We start from the raw sequence: 16,309 nt of genomic DNA, 5'->3' as shown, positions 1-16,309 counted from the left end.
TGTCAATGACTTTCAGAGGGCCTTACTCCTCAATCAGTTTTTTTTTTTTAAAGATTTTATTTATTTATTTGACAGAGAGAGAGATCACAAGTAGGCAGAGAGGCAGACAGAGAGAGAGGAGGAAGCAGGCTCCCTGCGGAGCAGAGAGCCCGATGCGGGGCTCGATCCCAGGACCCTGAGATCATGACCTGAGCCGAAGGCAGTGGCTTAATCCACTGAGCCACCCAGGCGCCCCTCTTCAATCAATTTTTGGTCAAAGTTTCATAGTTTGTGTTCCTTTAATATCAGTAAGTTGCATCATATTCTTTATAAATGATAATAAGTTTATTGGGTATTGATTATTTTCATTTTGCCTTAATTTTATGTTGTGCTCAATTATATGGAAAATTTTACTGAAATTAGAAATGTTTCATGTCACATGTACTAATCTTTTATTTCCTGGCTTTTGGAATTTGTCTCATGCTTAGAAAAGTCTCTCCCTATATTCATATTAGAAAAACACTACATAGGGCGCCTGGGTGGCTCAGTGGGTTAAAGCCTCTGCCTTCAGCTCAGGTCATGATCTCAGGGTCCTGGGATTGAGCCCTGCATCAGACTCTCTGCTCAGCAGGGAGCCTGCTTCCTCCTCTCTTTGCCTGTCTCTCTGCCTACTTGTGATCTCTGTCTGTCAAATAAATAAAATCTTTACGAAAAAAGAAAAATACCACTACATAGTATAATAGTATTATTCAGTGTGTGTTTGTTTTTAACATTTAAACCTTCAGTCTACCTGGTATTTAGTTTTGTGAATGCTGTGAATTAGAGATATTACTTAGTTTCGAATGGTAACCAATTTTTGAACAGTGTTTTTGAAATAATCCCTCCCATCTCCTTTGATTTGAAATTGCACATCTATACATATTGAATTCACAAATGATCTAGGGTCTTTTTTTGGTCTCTATTTTTTAATCCTTGATATTTAATTATCTGTTTCTGTGTAAGTATCATACTTTTATAATTTGCCTGGCATCATAATACATTTTATATCTTATTGGACACGTTTTCCCTTCTTGTTTTTCTTGTTGTTCTCCAGAATTTTATTGATTATTTTTCTCTCATTTTCAGCAGTGATCAGGCAGTGATATTATCATTGAAATTTTCCATTACAGTTGTCACCGATTCCTCACTGAATCTGGAGAAAAAGTTTAATTGGCAACTTAGACATGTAATAGTCCTTCTAGCCTGAGCTGTGTAAGGACAGAAACTGTGCCTCATCCCTTTTTGTCTCTCTAGTGCATGCACATCCTAACCACATAATAAATATTAGGATGAACTTATTTTAATTTACACTGTTATCCTAGAAGATGGTTCTAGGTGGCTATTCAACCAAAGGGAGAAATTGTTGGATTGTTTGTTATATTAGTGCTGACTACCACTTCATTATTATTGAAAATAGTATAAATATGATCTTCCACTAGAGATCTTATAGTATGACTATATATTTTGAAAGAACTTTCATTCATTTACCTCAGTGAGCATCATGTTACGTTATATTTGGAGTTAGTATGGGGCAGATTAATATTATGTGCCTTGTAAAGATGTGGTGGCCTTTTGAATTAGTGGCAAAATGATTATCAACCTTATATTCTGATTGTCAGCCTTCTCTATGGAGACTATGCCGTTTTTTTCCCTAAATAATAGTGTTTAGTAATGTAACTACAATTTGCACTTTTTTGTTCTTTCTTTCCCTGCACCACCTGATCAACGCACATTGAAGGCATTGGCAAATTGTCGACTGCTGATGGTAAAGCTTTTGCAGATCCTGAGGTGTTGCGGAGACTGACGTCCTCAGTAAGCTGTGCATTAGATGAAGCTGCTGCTGCACTGACACGGATGAGAGCAGAAAACAGTCACAGTGCGGGACAAGTCGACACGTATGCGTATAATACTTTTTATGGGTATCAAACATTTTCTTGAGTGGAATTTGGGAAAGTAGCAGCTTTGGGTTAATTCTGTCTTTTGGACGGGATTATAACTTTCGCTAAGTGGATATTAGAATGGGTATTATATTTTAAGTGGATACGTAAATGTATATATGTTACATAGAAATAAAAACAGAGACTGTATTTTTATTCTTGTATTCCACTCATATTCATCGAGTATTCTCACGGCATGTACTGTACTAGACTCTGTAAGAAATCCAAAGTGAGGAAGATCATATTCCTCTTTCTAAGGAAGTTACTTGTTCTAAAGATGATAGTAGTAAACTGGAAGCTGACTGCTTGAGTAAATAATAAATGAAATGGGTTACTAATACACTAATCCAGATGTGGGTTACGGAGATATGGTCCATAATCAGCAGCATCAGCATCACTTTAGAACTTGTCAGAAATGCAGAATCCCAGACCTCACCTCAGAACTACTGAATCAGATTCTACATTTTAACAGGAAACATGGTGATTTGTATACACATTAAAGTTTGAGATTTATCAATTTTGTTAACCATTGTGCAGTAGATCACATTTTGTGTTACCAAATAAAATTTTAAGCCATGGAGTATATCCTAGATATCTTTAGGAATTATTGCATGATTGAGTTTAAAAACTTTTTAAGACTTTATTTGAAAATTAATATGATAAAATGTTAGAACATTTTGGAAAATAAAAATGACAGCTGTTTTTGTATTCAGTTTACTGCCTTTCTGGCTTGGCTGGCCTCCACAGATAATTAGTATTACAAACACACAAAATGTTCATACAAGTTTTTTTTCTTACTGTATCAACATTTTTCTTTGTAAGACTCTTTGTATTTAATATAGTTTATTAGCATAGGATTCTGAGTCTTTCTTTGTTGGTTAATTGTTGATGGTTTTGTTTTCAGTCGTAGTCTGGCAGAAGCTTGTTCAGATGGGGATGTGAATGCTGTTCGTAAATTGCTAGATGAAGGCAGAAGTGTAAATGAACATACAGAAGAAGGAGAAAGTCTGCTGTGTTTGGCTTGTTCAGCAGGGTATTATGAATTAGCACAAGTAAGCAGAACTTATCTTCAGTGATTGAAATTATGGAAAGGTTTTTGATGTTTTATTTTTATTACTAATCAAAGAAATTGTTAGAGGCCAGATTCCTTCCTTTTGGGCAGTAGGTAAAATGGAACCTGGTACATAATTAATTTTGTTGCCTACACATGTAACTAGGAAAGGTGCATTTTTCTGCCATTTACTCAAAACTGTTCCTAATGAATAAGAAACACAGAAAAGTAATAGTAATATCTTCAGCTGTCTTTAAAAATAATATACAGCTAGAATGTAAAGTAGTGATTTATTGTCATTTCATCCAGATTATCTCAATTCTTTTAATTTTTTCTGTCTGTTGCAGCAATATTAAGAAATAACCATGTGTTTACCAGTTAGTTTCTGTCTTGGTAGTATAGTTCTGCTGTTCTCTTGCTAGATAATCCCAAGCATAATACATATTCTTTGACAAGAGCAGTTAACATTTTCTGTTGCATTTATGCATTTATTTCTCTAGAAATACTGTTAATAGTAAGAACTGACTGTTCTCTCTCTGTGTAATGTGTTTTAAAGGTATTGCTTGCTATGCATGCTAATGTTGAAGATCGAGGGAATAAAGGAGACATAACTCCCCTAATGGCAGCATCTAGTGGAGGTTATTTAGATATTGTGAAATTATTACTTCTTCATGATGCAGATGTTAACTCCCAGTCAGCAACAGGTAAGTAGAAATTATGTGTTAATTTGAGGAAAATAAATTGATATAATTAATTATAACCTAAGAGATAAAAATTTGATTTTTACAACTGGAAAAATCAGTTGTAAACCTACAGAAAAATCTTAGCCATTGATTAGAAATGAGTAAAATCTAAATTAATTTGGTATCTTCAAAAGACTGAGATTCTGTTTGGCCAAGATTGTCAGTTTTTCTGCTGGAGACCGTTTCTTTTTTGCCATAAGAGGCAAAATTAGGAACTGTATGTCTTAGAATTCTTTATCTCATTTAAATTCAACTGCCTTAACTTTAGATTATAGATTAACCTGAGAGTATTTACCCTCTGGGGTTTTTCTTGTCGGGCATACTGAATCCATTTACTACCAAGATACTCTCGTGGCCGAATGAAAGCTATTCTAGTAAGAGGTGTTCTTTTAGTTATTTATACCTTGCAGACACATAGATAGAAGGAGCCTTGGTCATGTGTCTTGAGTTATAGGTATAGTTTTAGTAGTAAAATTACTTGGATTTAGTGAGGCAACAACATGATTTTTAAAAAATTTACATAATGAAAGCTATATCATTGTTCTACGCCTTTAAGTGAATATTAAATGTAAGTGAGCAAGGCTTCCTGGAAGGAACTGTAGACTATTTTGCTGACCATTTTGTCTTACTTGTAATGATAGTAACATGTATAATGTGTAAAATGGTTGAATAGATAATTCTAAACACATTGGATTCTGGAATGTTACTTTTCTTGCTGAGTCTTTAAAATAATCTTCATTGCCTTACTGTTAGGTAGTAAACCATCTCCCTTACCTCCTTTAATAAATAAAAATTCTCAAAACAAAATCAGGAAAGAAATAGTTGGCACGCTAATAATGGGATAATGACCTTTTATTTTTTAATTTAATTTTATTTATTTATTTGACAGAGAGACAGAGATAGAACATAAGTAGTCAGAGTGGCAGGCAGAAGGAGAGGGAGAAGCAGGCTGTTCACTGAGCAGGGACCCTGACATGGGGCTCGATTTCAAGACTATGACCTGAGCCCAAGGCAGTTGCTTAGCTTACTGAGCCACCCAGGCGCCCTGGATAATGACCTTTTTAAAGAAATGTTTCTTGTGAAGGAGTTCTACTGAGGGGGATTTATATCTTTCTACTTTATTAGGCTGTCAAATAAAATGAAGTGTCATCTTGTAAAATCCCTTTCAGTATATTTTTATTTAAAATATTCTAGTGTATCGTTCAAAATTACTCCTTTTTCTTTCGATACTTCTTTATAGCCTAGAAATCCTTAACATTTTCTTTCTGTGTATATCCATTTCTTAATTTTCTCTTACCTTTTCTTTATGCAGACTTATTCATAAGCCTATTTATTGTTTTAGCTACATTTTCCTTCTGACACATATCTTTAAACTAGTGGGAATATAAGTAAATTGGCCTTTTTTTTTAATAAAGATTTTTATTTATTGTTTTGACAGAGAGAGAGAGATCACAGGCAGGCAGAGGCAGGCAGAGAGAGAGGGGGAAGCAGGCTCCCCGCCGAGCAGAGAGCCCAGTGCGGGACTCCATTCCAGGACCCAGAGACCATGACCAGAGCCGAAGGCAGAGGCCTAACCCACTGAGCCACCCAGCCGCCCCAGTTGGCCTGTTTATAACAAATCTTTTATTTATTTTTTTAAAAGATTTTATTTATTTATTTATTTGAGAAAGAGAAAGGGAGAGAATGAGCTGGGCGGAGGGCAAAGGGAGAGAGAGAGAAAGAAGCAGATTCCCTGCTGAGGGTGAAGCCCAATGTGAGGCTCCATCCCAGGATCTGGAGACCATGACCTGAGCCAAAGGCAGACATTTAACCAGCTGAGCCACCCAGGCGCCTCTTTAATAAATCTGTTAATTAGTAAGAAAATTAAGATGATGCTCTTAACCAATAGAACCAAAAAAACGTAAGATGATAGTTCTAGTGGTTTATGTAAGGGAATTGAAGAGGTAGAACTAGAGTATAGCATAGTTACAATTTTATCCATCTTATCATAATTCCGTGTATCTTTTTGTTCTTTGTTAGGAAATACTGCACTAACTTATGCCTGTGCTGGAGGATTTGTTGACATTGTGAAAGTGCTACTTAATGAAGGTGCAAATATAGAAGATCATAATGAAAATGGACATACCCCCTTAATGGAAGCTGCCAGTGCAGGTCATGTGGAAGTTGCAAGAGTTCTTCTGGATCATGGGGCAGGCATCAACACTCATTCTAATGAATTCAAAGAAAGTGCTCTTACCCTTGCGTGCTACAAAGGTACTCTCTCTATATGTGAATATTTACAATTTTTTTCGTAATAACTTTGAGTATTTAAATATTTGAGTATTTGAATTAATTTTATATTACTTACGTTTTCCCTGTGCTGTCAAATTATGTAACTTGTAAGAGATTATATAGAAAGTCCATTTTAGCCTATATTTTATAAAGTATAAATTTCACAGTGTATGTTTCTTTATTATTTTAATTCAGATTTATTCAGGTAGCTATGAAGTCAACGAAAACTCAGCACAGATTTAGAGGGTTTTCATTTTTTAATAACTTTCATTTTATATGATTTTTTCCAACCTTTATTTCAAAAATAATACACACTCAAGTAATAGTAGTAACCACAGTTTAAACAGAAAACCTCAAAAACACAGAAAAGCATAAGGAAAAGAAATTTTACAATGGCATGTATTATTACTACCTAAAGATTAAAGCATGTAAGCAGTATTTTAGTATGTTTCCAGTGTGTTTTTTAAGCATATATATAAACAAACATATATATTTAAACTAAACAACCATACCTAACTGTTTTATAGTCTGCTCATTTTATTTAGCAATATATCATGAACATTTCCCATCTCAGTAAATATTTTTATAACACAACTTTTGATGGTCACATAGTATTTCACTATTTCTGCTAGGAGTGGGTATGGCTGCATGTGTCATGAAACCTAAATTAATAATGATTTAAACAAAAGAGAAGACGTTTAAAAAAATATATAAATCAAGTCCAAGGGTTTAGGCTGTCTAGAACTAGTATAGCTGTTCCACTGCTATCAAGATCTCAGAATTCTGTTTTTCTCTTCTACCTTCCTACTGTGTCATTTCTACCCTCAAAGTTTCCTGTAATCCCAAGATGGTAGCTAGAGCCCCAATAATCTACATTATAGGAAGGACAGAGAGGGTAAGGGCAAAATGGGGAGTGCCTTCCACATCAGTAAGCTACCTTTAAGAAATCTTCTTAGACGTTCTCCCTTATAGCTCCTGCTTGTATCTCATTGGCTAAACATAACAAGGAAAGTTGGGAAATGTACTCTTTTAGTTAGTTGCCACTCAGATAAAAACCAGAGTTCTGTTATAAAGGAAGACTGAAAGAGTGGGTATTGAGTAGGGAACTAGGAATCTCTGCAAATACATCAAATGGATCTACCACAATTGCCTATTGTTGGACACTTGAATTGTTCCCAGTTTTCACTATTATTAAAAACACTGTAATAACATCCTTGTGCAGACATCTTTGCCTAATCTCTGATTATTTCCTTAGGATAAATTCCTGGAAGTGGAATTGCTGGGTCAAAGGGTATGGACATTTTTAAGGCTTTTGATACATATTGCCAAATTGCCTTCTAGAAAGGTTGAACCAATTTACACTCCCACCAGCAGTGTTTGAGTGCCCTTTGTCCCACCCTACACCCTCACCAACACTGGGTATTACCATTCTTTTTAATATTTGCCATTTTGATAGTAAAAAATGGTGTATCATTTTAATTTGCTTTTGTTTAATAGGAAGGTTTAATATTCTTTTTCAGTTTAGTATTCATTTACATTTCTTTTTAAATAACCATTTCATGTCCTTCATCCATTTTTTCTACTGGAGTGTTTGTCTTTTTCTTACTGACTATTAAGGCTTTTTATATATTTAATGTATCCAGAGGGTTGAAATTATTTTGAATGGAGTTTTCTGTGCCTGTTCATTGCCACAGTGAGTTTACGGTCATTATTTTAATGCTGTTTTTATGAAAAATATGATCCCAAAGTATTTTACCTGGCATTCTAATTGATTTTAGTGTTTTGATTTATAGTTTGGTAGTTTTTATAGATTAAATCAAAGAATAAGTATTACTGCTTTACTTAACTTGTTATGTGCTTTCTACTAATTCAGTCTTTAAAACCTAGATACCTTGATGAGAGTGTGCTTATTATTTTGGATTGGCTTTGTAAAACTGTCATTCCTTTATTGAATGAAAAATAAGTTCTCATAAATTTTTGTGTAGATACCTGAAAGAAATTGATTCCCTATTTTAATACTTAACATATTAAATTAATACTCAGTTCTTTAGAAATACAGTTTAAAAATTCACGTTCTTTTTTTTTTTTTTTTTAAAGGCCATTTGGATATGGTTCGCTTTCTGCTTGATGCTGGTGCGGACCAAGAGCACAAAACAGATGAGATGCACACTGCCTTAATGGAGGCTTGCATGGTAATTTTAAATTGCACTCATTTGCGATGACATTGAAAAGCAATGTTTTGTTTCACCTTTGTTCTTACTTTGTTTTAAAGATTTTATTTATTTGTCAAAGAGAGGGAGAGAAAGAGAGAGCACAGGCAGGAAGAGCAGCAGGCAGAGGGAAAACCAAGCTCTTCACTGAGCAGGGAGCCCGATGTGGGACTCGATCTCAGGACTCTGAGATCATGACCTGAGCCAAAGGCAGATGCTTAATGACTGAGCCACCCAGGCATCCCTGTTTTGGTTTTTTTGAAATAAAACTTTTTATTGCTTTTATGTACAGAGAATTCAACAGCATACATTTAGCCCAATTTGGCGGCCAGGCCTTTAGCCTTTGTATTTTCCAACTTGGCAATGTGAATCTCTGAGTTTGGACCCAGGACCTGCCTCCCCAGTGACAGTGGATCTCATCATATCTGTCATTATAATTGGTCCTAATAGCTTCTGCCATTTTAGCCAGAGCTCCTCTGTCTTCTGAGTTAACCTGTGTGAAGGCAACAGTGGTGAAGGTCTTCCTGTGGATCAGACGCCTTAGCCTGCCCTTCCCCTTGATAATGAAGTAGGAAATCCCCATCTTATCACTCAGGGCAGGCACGAGGATAACCAACTCAGTGGGATCCACATCATGTGCAGTCACTGCCATCTGAGCCTTCCTATTTTCCCCTAAGGTGGTGACATTATTAAGCCCAGCTTAAGGATAGGCTTGGTGGGGACATTCCCCTTGCCAACAGCTTGCTTCTCAGCCCATGTCAACAGTCTCTCCTTGTGTTGCTTTGTCTGTGATGTGTATTTGTTGGCCAGCTTAAGCAGTTGAGTAGCTATTTGGTGGTCCAGGGCCTGGGTGAGCTGGTTAATTGTGGTAGGCACTTTCAGGCATTTATAGAAAATAGTCTTTTGCTGCTACAGGCAGATAAAGTGGCACCATTTGACAAAGCAGATGAGGTCCCTTTGGGGCTGGATGTCCTATCTGATGCCAAAATTCTTGGGCCTTTTCTTAAACAGGATTGACCACCTTCTTGGCTTTCTGCTTCTTCACGACAGCAGGAGCCGGGGCCACTTTCTTCCCCTTAACCTTCTTTCCTTTCAGCATCTTGGATGGCTGGAGGAGGCTGGTTTAACTTTTTTTTTTTTTAATAATTTTTTTTGAAAGATTTTATTTATTTGAGAGAGAGAGGGAGAGAGAGCATGAACAGGAGGAGGGGTGGAAGGAGAGGGAGAATCAGACTCTCTGCTGGGCAGGAAGCCTGCCTTGGAGCTGGATCCCAGGACCCTGAGATGACCTGAGCCAAAGGAGATGCTTACCCGACTCAGCCACCCAGGTACCCTGGCTTGTTTAACTTCTGATAGTAAATCTGCCAATGTAGGAAACAATACAAAAGGCAGGCTTGGCTCCGCCATTTCCAACACACTGAGAGACTTTTATTTTCTTCCCAATTTTTTTTATTGTGATAAAAGACACATAACAAAGTTTGTCATTTTACGCATTTTTCATGTATAGTTCAGTATATTAAATACATTTGTAATGTTATATAACCGTCATCACTATCCATCTCTGTAATTCATTTCATCTTATAAAACAGAAACCCTGTACCCATTAAATAACAACTTCCCATTCCCTGTTCTCCCCAACCCCTGGCAATCACCATTCTACTTTCTGTCTATGATTTTGACTACTCTATCTCATTTAAGAGCAATATAAAATTAATTAATTAAAAGAAGAGGAATCATACAGGATTTGTCTTTTTGACTGCCTTATTTCACTTACATAGTGTTCTTAAGGTTCATCCATGTTGTAGCATATGTCAGAAATTCCTTACATTTTTAAGGATGGGTAATATTTTATTGTGTGTATATAATACATTTTTGCTTATTCACTCATCCTTTGTTGGACACTTGGGTTGCTTCCATGCATTAGCTATTGTGAATAATCCTGCTGTTCAAGTCCCTCTTTTCAGTTCTTTCAGGTATATACCCAGAAGTGGTATTGCTTGATCATACCGTATTTCTACTTTTAATTTTTTAAGGAATTGCTACCATACTGTCCTTCCACAGTGGTTTTCCCATTTTTCCATTTTCACAATGTACAAGGGTTCCAATTTCTGTATATTCTCACCAACACTTGTTATTTTCTGGGGGTGTTTTGGTAGTAGCCATCCTAACGGTTGTGAGGTAGTATCTCATTGTAGTTTTGATGTGCATTTCCCTAATGATTAGTGATGTTGAGCATCTTTTCATGTGCTTATTGGCCATTTATATATCTTCTTTGTTGAAATGTCTGTTTAGATCCTTTGCCCCTTCTTGAATCAGGTTGGTTGTTTTCGTTTTTGAGTTTTAGGAGTTCTTTATATATTTTGGATATGAATCTCTTGTACCTTTACAAATACACCCAAATATTTTCTCCCATTCCATGGGTTGCCTTTTTAATCTGTTGATAGTGTCCTTTTATATATAAAACTGTTTAATTTCATGAAATCTGATTTTTTTTTTTCTTTTGTTGCCTGTGCCTTTGGTATCATATCCAAGAAATCATGGAAAAATCCAATGTCATGAAGCTTTTGTCCTATGTTTTCTTTCAAGAGTTTTATAGTTTTAGGTTTTTGAGCCCTTTTGAGTTAAATTTTATATATTATATGTACCTTAAGTAAGGGTCGAACTTCATTTTTTTGCATGTGGATGTACAGTTTTCCCAGCATCATTTGTTAAAAAGACTGTTATTTCCTTATTGAATGGTCTTGACATCCTGGTCAAAAATCATTGACCATATTTGGAAGGGTTTATTTCCAAGATCTTTCTTCTATTCCTTTTGTCTATGTCTGTCTTTATGCTAGTAGTAAATACTGTGATTACTGTGGGTTTGTATATGTTTTGGAATCAGGAAGTGTGAGTCCTCCTGCTTTATTCTCTTTTTCCAAGATGGTTTTTGGGGTCCCTTTAGAGTCCATACGAATTTTAAGATGGGCCTTTATATTTTCTGCAAAAACCACAATTGGGCTTTTTATGGGAATTGCAGTGAATCTGTAGATTGCTTTCGGTAATATTGACATCTTAATGTTATTAAGGCTTCCAGTCCATGAAAATGAAATGTGTTTCCACTTTTTTCTATCTTCTTTAATTTCTTCTAGCAGTGTCTTGTAGTTTTCCTTGTATAAGTATTTTACTTCCTTGATGAATTCCTAAATATTTTATTCTTTTTGATGCTGTTGTAAATGGAATTGTTTTTCTAATAGCTTTTCATATTGTTCATTGTTATGTGTTGAAACACAACTAATTTCCATGTGTATATCATGCTATTTTGCTGAATTCATTTATAAGTTCTAACAGTTTGTGTGTGTGTGTAGTCTTTAGGGTTTCCTGCATTAACAGAGAACTGTTAATCAGTGGGTTGGTTTTTTTTTTTCTTTTTTTTTTTCCTCTGTGAATCAGTGTTTGTTTTTTTTTTTTTTAAGATTTTATCTATTTATTTGACAGACAGAGATCACAAGTGGGCAGAGAGGCAGGCAGAGAGAGAGGAAAGGAAGCAGGCTCTCTGCTGAGCAGAGAGCCTGATGCAGGGCTTGATCCCAGGACCCTGGAATCATGACCCGAGCCGAAGGCAGAGGCTTTAACCCACTGAGCCACCCAGGTGCCCCAGTATTTTATTTTTTGAGTATTAGCTCTTTCACCTCCTTGGTAAGTTTTTTCCTAGGTTTTTTTATTATTTTGGGTGCAATTGTAAGTAGGATTGCTTTCTTTTTTTAAAGATTGATTTTATTTATTTATTTAAGAGAGCGAGCGTGAGAAAGTTCTCACAAGCAGGGGTGAGAGGTGCAGGGGAGAAGCAGACTCCCCACTGAGCAGGGAACTGGATGCAGGACTCCATCCCAGGACCCTGGGATCATGACCTGAGGTGAAGGCAAACACTTAACTGAGCCACCTGGTTTGTTTTCTTAATTTCTTAATTTCTCTTTCTCTTGCTTCATTATTAGTATATAAAAATTCAGAGAATTAAAAAAAATTCAGAGAATTTCTCTACATTGATTTTGTATCCTAGAATCTTACTAAATTCATTTATCAGTTCTAGTAGTTTTTTGGTGGCGTCTTTAGGGTTTTGTATAAGTAGTGTCATGTCATCTGCAAATAGTGAAGATTTTACTTCTTCCTTAACAATCTGGATGCCTTTTATTCCTTTCTCTTGTCTGATTGCTGTGGTTAGGACTTCCAGTACTATGTTGAATAAAAGTGGTGAGAGTGAGCATCCTTGTCTTCTTCCTGATTTTAGGGGAAAGCTTTCAGTTTTTCACCACTAAGTATTATAATCGCACTCTGTTCTTTAGAATTTCCTTCCCCCTCGTCCTTTGTGTGTGTCTTGTACTTCCTTTTCTAAGCTTTTGAAATGTGAGCTTAGATTATTGATTTTTCTCTCTTCTAATTGTATGCACTTAGTTCTATCAATTTCCCTCTCAGTACTACTTTAGTTGTGTCTTAGAAATTTTGTTATGTTGGGGGCGCCTGGGTGGCCGAGTTGGGTAAGCATGTGCTGCCTTTTTTTGGTGCTTAGCCTTAGATTAGTTGCTATTCAGTGCTTCTAGTTGCTTTATCTCTTTTTCCCAAATTTTACCATTTTTTATTATAGGAGAGTGAGTCCAGTACTGGCTACTGGCTAGTCTTAGAATTTTTTTTTTTAATTTTATTTATTTGACAGACAGAGATCACAAGTAGACAGAGAGGCAGGCAGAGAGGAAGGGAAGCAGGCTTCTTGCTGAGCAGAGAGCCCGATGCGGGGCTCGATCCCAGGACCCTGGGATCATGACCTGAGCCAAAGCCAAAGGCTTTAACCCACTGAGCCACCCAGGTGCCCCTAGTCTTAGAATTTTTAAAAAGTCTAATAATTGTATTAGACCTTTAAGATTATATTGTTTTTACCTCTTTATTTTTTCCTTTGACAAAATTAAAATTTTTTTTATTAAAGCAAAAAGTGCTTATTATAATTTCTCTCTTAATGTATGTACTCAAGATATAAAAGCAAAATCAGTAAAGAAATTGAAGTAAATTCACACAAAACTATTGGGAGCCTAGAGAAGCTATGCATGGCAGTAGTTCTTTGATCTGTGAATACTTATAAATTCTATTTTCTTTTCAATTAGAAATGTATTTCAAATACCAAATAACTTAATACAGCAATTTGGTTAAAATATGCTTTATTTTACATATATTTCAAGTATTAGTGTTTAATAGTAAAGCTAGAATTTTATTTCAGATTTAGTAAAACTAAAGTTTTAATGCCAAGTCATTTTTTTTTTTACTTAAAATGAGAGCATTTATTTGTATATAACATAATACCCATAATATCCATGAAATACCTAAAACAGCCTTAAATCTAATAGCAGGACGTAAGTAGTTTTTCTTCTGTAAAACAGTTCTTTTTTTTTTTTAATTTATTTATTTATTTTTCAGCGTAACAGTATTCATTGTTTTTGCACAACACCCAGTGCTCCATGCAATATGTGCCCTCCCCATTACCCACCACCTGGTTCCCCCAACCTCCCACCCCCCGCCCCTTCAAAACCTTCAGGTTGTCTTTCAGAGTCAGCCTCTTCAATAAATGGTGCTGGGAAAATTGGACAGCCACATTTGTTTTTGACATCATGTCAAAAGTGATTAAAGCTAGGCTAGTCATTTAGTTAAATATAATGAAACTCTTGATGGATATTGAACTCTAACATTTAATTAAGGTTTCTTTAATTCTTTAATAAAAGGATTGACCAGCCTTATAAAACCTTATTTTTATATTCAATCTTTACCTTTCATTAGCAGTATTTTGGTCCTTTTTGAAATACAGACCAACACAGCATTTGATTTTATATGCTGCAACAAGAGTTAAGGCTTATATAAAATTTTGAAGTGAAGAATTTGAAACTAAAGGTGTGCCTTTGTTGGCTCAGTTGGTTAAGTGGCTGCCTTGGGTTCTGGTCATGATCTCAAGGTCCTGATAATGAGCCCCACAACAGGCTCTCTGCTCAGTGGGGAGTCTGCTTCTCCCTCTCCCTCTGCTGCTTCCTCTGCTTGTGCTTTCCTGCGCACACTCTCACTCTCAAATAAATAAATAAAATAAAGAATTTGACACTAAAGAAAACAAACAAACAAATAAAAGAGGAATATTTATGGTGGCAGAGGGATAGGATGAATTACGCTCCATGAGAATGTTTTATTAATTGCCTTACTGTTGGGGCACCTGGGTGGCTCAGTTGTTAAGTGTCTGCCTTCTGCTTGGGTCATGGTCCCGGGGTCCTGGGATCAAAACCTGCGTCAGGCTCTGAGCTCCGCAGGCAGCCTGTTCTCCCACTCCCCCTGTTTTTGTTTCCTCTCTCGCAGTGTCTCTCCCTGTCACAAAAATAAAATCTTTAAAGAGAAAATAATTGCCTCCTGTCTATACAGATGGACCCATGGTAATATTATTTATAAGAGGATAGATATTCGTTTTTACATCTTCGTAAAATTTTTTCTTTCATTGCAACAAGCTAGTGATGAGGAAAAATATAGGGTACTATCAGCCCACGGGGTTTTCCTTGGTGACATAATCCCAAGCGGTAATGACTTCATAGAATTTGTTGTTACTTTTTGTCAAGTCTTTGTTTCTTAAATAGCTCTAATACAGTTTCCTGTGACACCTAGGTTGGAGGGTATAGTTATATTTGACTTGGCAGTAGTATAAATTGTAATTATTTTGAGGTACTCTTGTGTATGGATTTAACAGGTTTTTGAACCTCAAAGAATGTGAAAATTTGAAATTATTTGGAATTGTTAATATATGTTGCAAGTCTGATTCTTGTGGAAAATTTGGGTTTGCTTAAAGGTAAGGTAAAGTAATTTTAATGGAGTTTTGGTAAGACACCTCAGGTTTCTCAGATGGGCATGATAATACGTGTGTATCTAAGGTGCATCTCCGTTTCTTTCTTCCTTTCCATCTTTCCTCAATCTCTTCTTTTCTCCCAATTTAAAAATCTCAAAACAACAAAATTCCTTCCTTCTTGCTTTCCTTCTAAAAATCTGCAGGATGGACACGTGGAGGTAGCACGTTTGCTTTTGGATAGTGGTGCTCAAGTGAACATGCCTGCAGATTCATTCGAGTCTCCATTAACACTAGCTGCCTGTGGAGGACATGTTGAATTGGCAGCTCTGCTTATTGAAAGGGGGGCAAATCTAGAAGAAGTTAATGATGAAGGATATACTCCCTTGATGGAAGCTGCTCGGGAAGGACATGAGGAGATGGTGGCCCTACTCTTAGCTCAAGGTAAAGTAGTTTTACTTCAATTAAAAAATAAATTTCTTTTGGGTTTTTGTATTGAGTATCAGCGAAGTGTACTACAACTAAAATACTTTTTTGCATTGATGGTAAAATAAATTATCAGCACCCTAGAAGGAATCCCAGAAGCAGGGAGAGATGATTAACATAATTTATTTTTATCGTAAGTATTGCAGCTAGTGTATCAGTTTTTATGCTTTCCTCTTAGGAGCAAATATAAATGCCCAGACAGAAGAAACGCAAGAAACTGCTCTGACCTTGGCTTGCTGTGGAGGGTTTTCTGAAGTTGCAGACTTCTTGATTAAAGCAGGGGCTGATCTAGAACTCGGCTGCTCCACACCTCTGATGGAGGCTTCACAGGAAGGACACCTCGAGTTGGTTAAATATTTATTGGCTGCTGGTATGTGAATTTAAAAATGCCTTTTAGGGGCGCCTGGGTGGCTCAGTGGTTTAGGCCGCTGCCTTCGGCTCAGGTCATGATCTCAGGGTCCTGGGATCGAGTCCCGCATCGGGCTCTCTGCTCGGCAGGGAGACTGCTTCCCTCTCACTCTCTCTGCCTGCCTCTCTGCCTACTTGTGATCTCTCTCTGTCAAATAAGTAAATAAAATCTTTAAAAAAAATAAATAAATAAAAATGCCTTTTAGAAAAAGGATTTTATATTGCTTTCATAACTTTATCAATTAACCTTAACTTTTTCATATTTACAAAAGTTGAAAGCCAGCTCCACAATTTGATTGTTCTACTTGGGATCCTACATCTCTAAAAATGTCACTTTTAAAATATTTCCT

The 16,309-nt window shown here is 36.2% G+C and overlaps 1 protein-coding gene and 1 pseudogene across 4 annotated transcripts in view; one reads left to right on the top strand and one right to left on the bottom strand.

The window, feature by feature from the left end:
• The window catches only part of ANKHD1 (ankyrin repeat and KH domain containing 1), a 129,643-nt gene that overhangs the window by 34,279 nt on the left and 79,055 nt on the right, over positions 1 to 16,309 (top strand). For all 4 annotated transcript variants that reach the window (XM_045999003.1, XM_045999005.1, XM_045999002.1 and 1 more), the window contains exons 3-9: positions 1,757 to 1,913; positions 2,860 to 3,007; positions 3,563 to 3,710; positions 5,769 to 6,002; positions 8,118 to 8,212; positions 15,272 to 15,509; positions 15,730 to 15,921. In XM_045999003.1, the coding sequence (XP_045854959.1) occupies positions 1,757 to 1,913; positions 2,860 to 3,007; positions 3,563 to 3,710; positions 5,769 to 6,002; positions 8,118 to 8,212; positions 15,272 to 15,509; positions 15,730 to 15,921 (1,212 nt within the window). The remainder of the gene's footprint in view (positions 1 to 1,756; positions 1,914 to 2,859; positions 3,008 to 3,562; positions 3,711 to 5,768; positions 6,003 to 8,117; positions 8,213 to 15,271; positions 15,510 to 15,729; positions 15,922 to 16,309) is intronic.
• On the bottom strand, positions 8,542 to 9,335 carry LOC123938062 (annotated as a pseudogene).

Source organism: Meles meles, chromosome 3 (assembly GCF_922984935.1).
Source record: "Meles meles chromosome 3, mMelMel3.1 paternal haplotype, whole genome shotgun sequence".
NCBI lineage: Eukaryota > Metazoa > Chordata > Mammalia > Carnivora > Mustelidae > Meles > Meles meles.
Note: the sequence above shows the minus strand (reverse complement) of the source record. Positions and strands in the feature narration are given on the sequence as shown.